Consider the following 11,379-nt stretch of genomic DNA (forward strand, 5'->3'; position numbering starts at 1 on the left):
TTTGTACCAAATCTCTAACATGCATTAACACCCATATTTTTATTGCCCGACCTCAGATAGTTGTGACTTCTACATAAGTCCAATTACAATTGCTTAACATAGAGTTAATTTTGACCAAAAAGGATTAGCATTCTTGTAAGTGAGATTGTAAGTCTCCCATTCTTCATGACATTGTGTGAAAACTTGACCTTTTTTCCTTTCATGAGAGCTAGTGGCATACTTGTTGATTTATCCAAGTTGGAGCCCTTCTTATGGATGATGTCTTGGTTCAAGAATTTATACTTGTGAATGAATGGTTAAATGTTCTCCAAAGAATGACTTGATCACTTAAAACTCTTCACTAACATTTGACTAACTCTTTATTAATTTTGCTTTACTTTCAAGTCATTTACTTAATGCACTTTAAGTTTTAGTACATTTATCATTCATTGCCATTTACATTTCATGCAACTTATTTATGATTCAGTCTTTTTTACTTTGCTTATTTGAGCCATATCTTGTGATTATATATATATTATTTACTTGTGATTTTGTTTTGTTTGTGGTCTTAGGACCTTAAAATACCTAATAACAACAAAAACCCTAAAAAATATCTTGGTGGACTGTTGGACTTGATCTGGACTTATGGACTTTGGATAGAAAACTTCCCTATGCTTTGAGGACTTAGCCAATGCCACTATCTGAGACTGAGCTATCCTTGAATGTGCCTTTCATCTGATATAAAGCCTTGAGTGCCCTGTTTCACCTGTTATATTGCCTCTTTGTTTAAGCTATTCATTTTGACTTTGTGATTAATGTCTGATGACTGTTCTAAGTTGATCAAGGAATATTTTCATCTGATACATTGGAAGACATTAAAGATTGCTAGTTATTGGATTGCTTGCTTGGATATTATGGCTATCTTTATTTGATGCCTTGGTCTTCACATGGTTTGCCTGGATATTGCTTATGCTTGTTGCTTGCTAAAGTCCAAAGAAAAATGGGTTTCTATATGACATTCTTGTCTATTGGATTACATCCCATTGGTCAAATCTTTTCAACCCTTAACTTTTAATTTTTGTCTAGGATAGTCTCTTCATCTCCTCCCACTTCTTTAATTTCAAAACCTCCCCCTCTTTTCAAAATCTTCTTTGCTTGAGTTTTCAACTTAGACATATTTTACTGATTAGAAACATTGGCCTTATGCCATTGAATTTTCAAAATTGTCTTAAATCAAATTTATGAATAAACTTAATTATATTGACCCCAATTTCAAAAGACAAAAAGAAATAACAACATAATTCAAACCTTTGGCCATTTTGTGCCTTTTCTTTCAAAAACTTTTAATAAAATCAATTCACCAACTTCTTTGAAATTTTTACCACGAACTACGGGGTTTTGATTCCTCATTTTTATGTTGGTACATAGGAATAAGATCTAAGGTCTTGTCAAACACAAAAATCTAACTAATGAATTCTTTTCTCACCCCCTCACTCTATATTTTTCATCAAACATCATTTTGACCAAAACACTTGCACACAAAAAAGGGCTCCCTAGGAGTACATAGGATACTTTGGGTGCTAACACCTTCCCTCTGTGTAACCAACCCCCTTACCTGTAATCTCTGACATCTTATTAGTTTTGATTTGAAAACTTCTTATCTTTGGGTTTTGTTCGTACTTTTTCCCTTTTCCTTTGGAAATAATAAAAGCGTGGTGGCGACTCTGGTTTTATTGACGTCAAGTTTATCCATAGCTTGATGGCCATGAATTTATCGCTACAACCTCCAATGCCTGCCACGTCACTTAAGTTTTAAAGGAACGAGGTTTGTCATTCCCCTAATGACGTTCGGATTATCATACAGAATGTAGTTCTGCATAATGGGCAGTTTTTCCAGCAGTTTCTCAACCGCCACTCCCTCCACTAGGCCTGCACGTTCCAAGCAGTTACCAAGGGCCTGAACTCTATATATAGAGCCATTTTTGGAGTGTTTGGCATCCATCAAATTCCCGCGGAATCTCTATCAAAATTTATTCTTAGTTTTAGGTAGAAAATTACCTGTAAAATGACAATGACTCACATCGAGGGATTCTTACACCTTTTTCATTTCCGTATCATTTGTACTTTGGATCAAGAACAAGCTTGCCGCCATTTTCAAGTTCAAGTTTCATTTTACGTAATTTCAGGGTTTTTCTACCGCTTTTAATATTTGTATGCTTTGCCGATTTTCATTACTTGCATGCCATGCTATTCTCAGTTTTAAATGCTTTAATCATGTTGCTTTCAATTAATACCATGCCTTGCTAAATTATCTTGAGTCTGGCGTATGAGGACCGTCGTTACCGACAAGACTCAATAGAAATAATAGGTGCGAATATATGATTTAATTATGTTTTGGCCTTAGTTTCCAAATGTATGTTTTATTGTTTTGGCACGAGAGTGAAGAACAAATCAAGGTTGATAGCGCGAGAGTGTGAGGAAGGAACCAGATAGTGGAAACTAGACATCAATCCTAAAAACAACGAGAGCACTTTAGGCATCGTTTAGGATCTTATTTACTTTCAAAATACGCTTTTTAATTAGAACGGGCGAGCGAGAGCAAAATCCTGTGGTTAAGAGGTGTGGTCTTTGTCGATAGCGTGAGAGTGTGAGACGGGACCTTTAAGTCGATATTTTTTACATAATGTGATAGAGTCGTATTTAGTACCCGAGTTCAACCTAAGCCCTTAGGAACACTGAATCCATATTTCGGGCTCGTTTTATCATAACTTTTAAACCTTTAGAAATTAGTATCTTTATTCCCATTCATAACCTTATAACCTTTAGCCTTAGCTTTGGACTGCAACAATAGATAACATTAGTTTGACTATTAGTCTCTGTGGGTTCAATAATCTTTTAAAACTACACGATAGACTGTGCACTTACAATCATCATCCGACAGACACGTCTGGACGCGATCAAGTTTTTGGCGCCATTGTCGGGGACAAATTTAGTCAATATTGTGATTCCTTTGTTGCGTAGTATAAACTAAGGCAACAAATTTTCTTTTTCCTTTGTCGATTGTATGCCAACCACTCGCTCTCAGAGTAAGGAGTTAGAGCAACCAATTGACGATATCGAGCGTTATCTTAATTTAAAACGCCGAATCAATAAATTTCGTATTAAATACGATCTTCTAGATCCTATTATCCCAATTTCAGAACCGGAACCAATTATGGCCGAAAGACCACAAAACCGTTCGTTGAAGTATTATGTTGTTCCATCGCAAGTAGAACCACATAACAACATTGCTTCCCCTGCCATCAATCGAAATGATTTCGAGTTGAAACCTTCGCTGTTATCAGCCGTCCAACAAAACCAATTTTCAGGTAATCCTACAGACGATCCTAACTTACATTTGTCAGTGTTTGTGAAGTACACAGACACAATGAAAGCAAATAATATCAGTAAAGAAGCGATTAGACTATGTATTTTCCCTTTTTCATTAAGAGATAGAGCCAGAGCTTGGCTCTAATCTCTACCTTCAAACTCTGTAACCACATCGGATGAGTTGAAGAAAGTCTTCTTAGCCCGATATTTTCCACCAAGCAAAACAGCTATGCTAAGAGCTCAAATCAACGGATTTAAGCAAAAAGACAATGAATCTCTTTTCGACGCTTGGGAAAGATACAAGGACATGATGCGACTCTGTCTACACCATGGACTTAAAGAATAGATGATTATTCATACTTTCTATAATGGTATGTTGTATAACACTAAGATGAATTTAAGTGTTGCTGCTGGCGGTGCTCTAATGGACAAACCGTATGACAAAGCTTATGAACTCATAGAGAACATGGCTCAAAATCATTTCCAATGGGGAGGTGAATGTGTTGCTGTAGAAAAACCAACTCTGAAAGGCGAAATGTATGAAGTTAATGGCATAGACTGCGTCAATGCTAAAGTGGATGCGCTTACGCAAAAGATTGAAAGCTTGGCCATAACACCAGTAACTATTGTAGCTGCTATAACACCAAGCTGTGAATTATGTGGAACCCCTGGGCACACTAATGCTGATTGTCAATTATTGGCTGGTTTTGCCACCGACCAAATAAACTATGCTAAAGGAAACCCATATTCAAACACTTACAATCCTGGTTGGAGAAACCATTCGAACTTTTCCTATAAAAGTAACAATGCTTTGTTTCCATCAAACCCAACACCTGCTATTCCACCTGGCTATCAGAAAGGAGCCCCTATTTCTCCACAAGCACATCATGATGGAAAACTTTATGAATGCCCAAGCTCAACAAAAAAAAGAATTTGCAAATCAAAATGCTCATACGAGTGAACTGATGAAACAATTGTCAAATAAGTTTGATGTTATGGCTACCCATAACAAAATGTTAGAAACCCAGGTCTCCCAAGTAGCCAAACAACAAGCCGCAATAGCAGCCCCAGCTGGAGCATTTCCTGGTCAACCAGAACCAAACCCAAAAGGCCATGCTAACGCTATCACACTTAGAAGTGGAACAGAACTAGATGAACCGGTTGACCCAAGAATCCAAAATTAGGCCATGTATCAAAATTCTGGTAAGGGATCCGAAAAGGTAAATGAACCAACCAATGATGGAAAGGAAGACGAAAGCGGAGAGGCAAAAGATAAAGAACCACCTTATGTGCCTCCTCCACCATACAAACCACCTATACCTTATCCCCAAAGACTTATTAAGTCAAAAAATGAAGGACAATTCAAGAAATTCATATAACTTCTGAAGTAACTTAATATCACTATACCATTCACATAAGTTACACAAATTCCTTCATATGCTAAGTTTCTTAAAGAGATTATATCCAACAAGAAAAAGCTTGAGGATGATGAAACCGATATGCTTACTGTCGAGTGTAGCGCTATTATTCAAAACAACATACCTCATAAACTGAAAGACCTAAGTTGTTTTCCAAACCATGTATAATCGGAAAGTTTATCATAGATAAATCTCTATGCGATTTAGGAGCCAATGTTAGTTTAATGCCCTTATCCACATGCGAAAAACTCAATCTAGGAGAATTAATACCAACAAAGATGTCTCTACAACTAGTTGACCGTTCTGTTAAATTTCCAATAGGTATGCTAGAGAACATTCTCGTTTATATAGGACAATTCTATATTCCTACTGACATTGTAATAATGGATATAAAGAAGGATTACCACATCCCTATTATTTTAGGAAGACCCTTTTTAGCCATAGCCAGAGCCATCATAGATGTGAAGAAAGGTAGGCTAACATTCGAAGTTGGAGAAGAAAAAGTTGAATTTCTCTTAGCTAAATTCCTACAAGCACCGACTATAGATGACTCATGTTGTTTCTTACACGTCATCGATGAATGTGTGAAAGAAATTAAGAAGCAACCATATAAGTATACTGAAGTACTGAAGATTCCAACACCTCCTACATTTGAAGATGATAATTGGCATGAGCCATACATAGATGACATTCTGAGAGAACGTCTAGCTCTAACAACAAATCTAGTGCCATGCCCAAAGAAACCTTCAATAGAAATCAAAACACTACCCAAAGTTCTAAGGTATGAATTCCTAGACACCAAGCTTGAAAGACCAGTTATAGTCAATGCTGACTTAGGACAGATAGAAACCGAAAAATTACTCCATGTCTTAAGAAAATATCCAACAGCTCTAGGCTATAACATCTCCGACTTAAAAGGAATAAGTCCCTCTATATGTATGCATCACATTATGCTAGAGGAGGAATGTAAAACCTCTAGAGAGCATCAGAGAAAAGTAAATCCTATCTTGAGTGATGTAGTAAAAAAGGAGGTACAAAAGCTATTAGAAGCATGAATTATATACCCAATATCCGACAGTAACTGCGTCATCCCGATACATGTTGTTCCAAAGAAGGGAGGTGTTACCGTTATTAGTAATGAGAAAGGCAAATCCGTAACAAAAAGAACTCAAACTGGATGGAGAATGTGCATAGACTATAGAAAATTAAATAAAGCCACTCGTAAAGATCATTTTCCATTACCTTTCATTGATCAATTGCTTGAACGACTGGATAAACATTCTCAATTCTTCTACTTAGATGGATACTCAGGATTCTTTCAAATTCCTATCCATCCTGATGACCAAGAAAAGACTACTTTCGCATGTCTTTATGGTACATTTGCCTATCGACGAATGTCGTTTGGACTGTGTAATGCCCCTGCAACATTTCAGAGATGCATGATTTTGATCTTTGCTGATTTTATAGACAACATAATGGATGTATTTATGGATGACTTCTCTATTTATGGGCAAAGCTTTGAAGGATGTCTTTCGAACCTAGAAATTGTACTTGAGAGATGCATTAAGGTCAATCTCATATTAAATTGGGAAAAATGCCATTTCATGGTCTGACAAGGAATTGTACTTGGACATGTTATATCCGACCGAGGAATTGAAGTGGATAAAGGAAAAATCAAAATTATAGAACATCTTCAACCTCCGAAAACCATTAAAGAAATTCGCAGTTTCTTAGGGCACACTGGTTTCTACCGACGATTCATTAAAGATTTCTCTAAAATAACAAAACCACTAACGGGCTTATTAATGAAAGACGATTAATTGATATTCGACGAAGAGTGCTTAAAAGAGTTTGAACATCTGAAAAATGCTCTTATTACCGCACCTATTGTGAAACCACCTGATTGGAGTAAGCCATTTGAGATAATGTGTGACGCTAGTGATTATGCCGTTGGCGCTGTCTTAGGACAAAGAGCAGATAAAAAGCTTCATGTTATTTATTATGCAAGTAGAACCTTAGACAACGCACACATGAACTATGCCACCACAGAAAAAGAACTCCTAATTGTTGTGTTCGCTTTAGATAAATTTTGTTCCTACTTACTAGGTGCCAATATAATTGTCTATACCGACCATGCCGCAATTAGGTACCTTTTAAGTAAGAAGGATGCTAAACCGGGACTTTTAAGATGGATTCTACTCATACAAGAATTTGATCTAGAGATCAAGGATAAGAAAGGCACCGAGAACGTGGTAGCATATCATCTCTCTAGGATTGGGGATCTAAAACCCGAACGAGTGCCCATCAATGAGGATTTTCCTTACGATCGACTTGTAGCCCAGTTAGAAAATGAAAGCGAGATGATAAAATGCTCTTTAATATATAATGACAAAGAAACTAATGAAGTTGTGGAATCTATTTGTACCAAGACCGTCCTGCCATGGTATGCTGACTTTGTCAACTACTTACCCACTATAGTGCTTCCACCAGACTTAACATACCAGTAAAAGAAGAAATTCTTCCATGATCTTAAACATTATTATTGGGATGAACCACTATTTTTCAAGAGAGGCGCCAATGGTATTTTCTGTCGATGTGTCCCTGAATCGGAAGTAAATGATATCATATCTCACTTGCATTCTGCATCCTGTGGAGGGCACGCAAGCACCTCGAAGACTTGTGCGAAGATCTTACAATCTAGCCTTTTTTGGCCTAATCTATGGAAAGATGTCCACATCGATTAAAAATTGAGACCGGTGCCAACGCATTGGAAATATCTCTAGACGCGATGAGATTCCACTAAGAGGTATCTTAGAATTAGAAGTCTTTGATGTCTGGGGTATAGATTTCATGAGTACTTTCCCATCTTCTTTTGGTAACAAATACATACTCGTTGTAGTTGATTACATATCAAAATGGGTCGAGGAAGTAGCCTCTCCCACTAACGATGCACGAGTAGTAATTAAACTTTTCAAGAATAAAATCTTCCACAGATTCGGTGTACCAAGACTCGTAATTAGCGACGGAGGATCTCACTTCATTTTCAAAATCTTCGAAAGATTGTTGCTTAGATATGGAGTCCGACACCGTGTAGCAACGCCATATCACCCTCAAACAAGTGGAAAAGTTGAAGTTTCCAATAGAGAAATCAAACAAATATTAGAGAAAACCTTTTCAACTTCTAGGAAAGATTGGTCTGCAAAACTTCATGAAGCTCTGTGGGCTTATAGGGCAGCTTACAAAACCCCAACAGGAACAACATCATTCAAACTAGTTTATCGTAAATCATGTCACCTGCATGTGGAACTCGAGCATAAAGCTTATTGGGCCATCAATACCCTTAACATGAATTACACAACTGCAGGTGAGAAAAGAATTTTGGATATCCATGAATTAGAAGAACTTAGATTAGATGCCTATGAGAATGCCCGTATTTACAAGGAAAGAACCAAACTGTGGCATGACAAACAAATTACAAGGCGAGAATTCAATGAGGGTAACATAGTCCTTATCTTAAACTCTCGACTCAAATTATTTCTAGGAAAACTTCGTTCTAGATGGTCTGGCCCTTTTGAGGTCATGAGAGCTCTCCAGAGCGGAGTTGTGGAAATAAGAGGTAACACTAATGAACCATTCATTGTAAAAAAATAGTGACTTAAGCACTACCACAATGTAGAAAATAAGGATTTCTGCATGAGCTACAAATTAGAAGAGTTTCCCGCTCTTTCGAAAAATTAACACCATTCCAAATTAATGTCGAGCTCCCGACATTAAACGAAGCACTACGTGGAAGGTAATCCACGATCTTTAGTCTTTATCATTTCTTTTTAGTTGTTTTAATTTTTAATTTTATTTTTATTCTATGTTTGTTTCTACTATTATTACTATTATTATTATTATTATTATTATTATTATTATTATTATTATTATTATTATTACTAACTATTCTAACACTTCTATGCAGTACCTTTTATTAATAGTATACCTTTGTTTACTTTCAGGCTAACATAGCTTGAGATAGCTTATCACTAACTTAGGAGTATGTAGCCTGTTGATAATATGGAGGTTATATTTAGGAGCGAAAACCAGAGGCATAGTTTTGACATTTTAGCAAAGAGGGAAATGACAGTTTCTATATATCCTAATGGATTGACCCTGACTATCTTAGGATTATGAGACAATGTTATGTATCTTCTCAACCAAGTAGGTTGGGATAGTTTTGCTATGAGGAAGAGGTATACCCAATACCGTAGGCTCGCCCTTGAATTCCTGAGTTCCCTTTATTATGACCCTAACAGAGGAATAGGATTTGGTATGGAAGATGCAAAGTTAATTGACACCCAATACCCACAAATGGAAACTTGGAAAGAAAAGAAAATGGTAAGGATGTTGATGTCTAGAAGTATAGAGGTATGATTGATTCTCTTCTATATCTTATTGCATCTAGGTCAGACATTATGTTTAGAGTGTGTATGTGCGCTCGTTGTCAATTGACTCCTAAGGAATCACATTTAAAAGCAGTAAAACCCATCCTTAGATACCTTCATGGTACATCTAAGTGTGGACTTTTGTATTCCAAGGGAAGTAATTGTAATTTGGTTAGTTATATCGATTATGATTTTTCCGGTTGCAAATCGGGGAGGAAGAGTACTAGTGGAACTTGCCACATGTTTTCAAACTTCTTAATAAGTTGGCATAGCAAGAAACAAGTTTTCGTTGCTTTGTCAACTGCCGAGGCGGAATATGTAGCAGCCGGTAGTTGTTGTGCTCAAATTTTATGGCTCAAACAATAACTACCTGGTTTTGATATTAAACTACAACATATTCCTATTATGCGCGACAACACCAGTGCTATTAATCTAGCCAAAAATTCGGTGTTACACTCTCGCACTAAGAATATTGAGATACGTCACCACTTCCTACTATAGCGGTAAATTCATGACCATTAAGCTATGGATAAACTTAACGTCAATAAAACCAGTGTCGCCACCGCGCTTTTATTGTTTCCAAGGGAAAAGGGAAAAGTACGAACAAAACCCAAAGATAAGAAGTTTTCAAATCAAAACTAATAAAATGCCAGAGATTACAGGTAAGGGGGTTGGTTACACAGAGGGAAAGTGTTAGCACCCAAAGTGTCCTAGGTACTCCTAGGGAGCCCTTTTTTTGTGCATATGTGTTTTTGTACAAAATGATATTTGCAATAAATAGAGTGTGGGGATGAGAAAAGAATTCATTAATTATATTTTTGTGTTTGACAAAACCTTCAGACTCGTGCCTACGTACCAACATAAAAATGAGGGATCAAAACCTCGTAGTTCGTGGTATCAATTTCAAAGTGAATGAGTTGTTTTTAACAAAATTTTAAGTTTAAAAGAGGCACAAAAGGCCTAAAAGGTTTGAATGAGTGTTATTTCTTTTTGTCTTTTGAAATTTTAAGTCAAATATAGTTAAGATTCATTTACAAGTTTGATTAAGAAAATGAGTTTATAAAAAGGCAATGGCACAAGGCCAAAGTTTCTAATATGCAATAAGTCTAAGTTTAGAAAATCACAAGCAAAGAAGATTTTACAAGGAGGGAGAGATTTAAAATTAAAGAAATGGGGAGGAGATGAAGAGACTAATCCTAAGTACAAATTTAAAAGTTAAGAGTTGAAAAGATCTGACCAATGGGATGCAATCCAATAGACAAGAATGTCATATAGAAATCCAAATTTCCCTTAGACTTTAGAATCAAGCAATATCAATACACAAATAGCAAGATGAAGAGCAAGGCATCAAATAAAGATAGCCACACCCAAGCTTAACAACTCCATGACCTTCTTCACATTCTCCCATGTATCAGATGAAATCAGAGATATGCTTTTAGGCACAGGTTCAAAGTAACAACTTCAATGGGACCATGTTGCAGATGAACTTAAATGGATCTTCAATATTTGCATCAGATGAAAGTTTCACTTCACAAGCACTTGGTTTTCATTAAATTTGGCATTGGCCAAGTCCTTTTGCATAGGGAGTGTTGCCTAATTCTAAGTCTGAAATTCTAGTTATCAGACTTTGGATGTCACACGGGTTGTTATGACATCCAATTCTGCACAGACAGGAGTTATGCAGAACTTAAAAGTAAGTGCAGTAAATAACACAAGTAATTGTTTACCCAGTTCAGTCCAACATGACCTACATCTGGGGGCTACCAAGCCAGGGAGGAAATCCACTATTAGTAGTATCAATTCAAAGCTAAACTCACCCGTTTACAACTTATCACTTAATCCCTACCCAATGCAATTTCAATCTTACACTAAGATCAGAGTTCCTACTCACTCCCCCTCAATCACCTCAGTGATTACTATCTTTAAACAAAATTAAAGACAAGTTGAAGTCACACTTCAAACAACTCTTGATTGTGCTTCACAGCTTCAATCAAGATACACAGCACTCACGCTTAAAAGCTTTGAGCGACACAACACTTACAACTCAATGAACACCCTATGCCACAACAATCATCTACTTGATAATGGCTTGGCTTACAAGATACGTCTAATACAAGACTCACAAAAATACAGCAGTGAAGTATGATGGACACAAAAAATCTTCACGCCTCAAAATCCCCGAAACT

General features: G+C 36.6%; 1 protein-coding gene and 1 non-coding gene across 2 annotated transcripts; one reads left to right on the forward strand and one right to left on the reverse strand.

Annotated features, from left to right (window-relative positions):
- Window positions 1-3,577: 3,577 nt before the first annotated feature.
- On the reverse strand, window positions 3,578-3,684 carry LOC127099414 (small nucleolar RNA R71). Its single transcript, XR_007793918.1, has one exon. It is a non-coding gene; the product is annotated as a small nucleolar RNA R71 (small nucleolar RNA).
- Window positions 3,685-5,044: 1,360 nt separating this feature from the next.
- Window positions 5,045-8,417, forward strand: LOC127093732 (uncharacterized). The gene is made up of 2 exons (XM_051032640.1): window positions 5,045-5,547; window positions 7,760-8,417. The coding sequence occupies exons 1-2, from the start codon at window positions 5,045-5,047 to the stop codon at window positions 8,415-8,417; spliced, it is 1,161 nt and encodes a 386-aa protein (XP_050888597.1).
- The last annotated feature ends 2,962 nt before the right edge of the window (window positions 8,418-11,379 follow it).

Source organism: Lathyrus oleraceus, chromosome 6 (assembly GCF_024323335.1).
Source record: "Lathyrus oleraceus cultivar Zhongwan6 chromosome 6, CAAS_Psat_ZW6_1.0, whole genome shotgun sequence".
Lineage (NCBI taxonomy): Eukaryota > Viridiplantae > Streptophyta > Magnoliopsida > Fabales > Fabaceae > Lathyrus > Lathyrus oleraceus.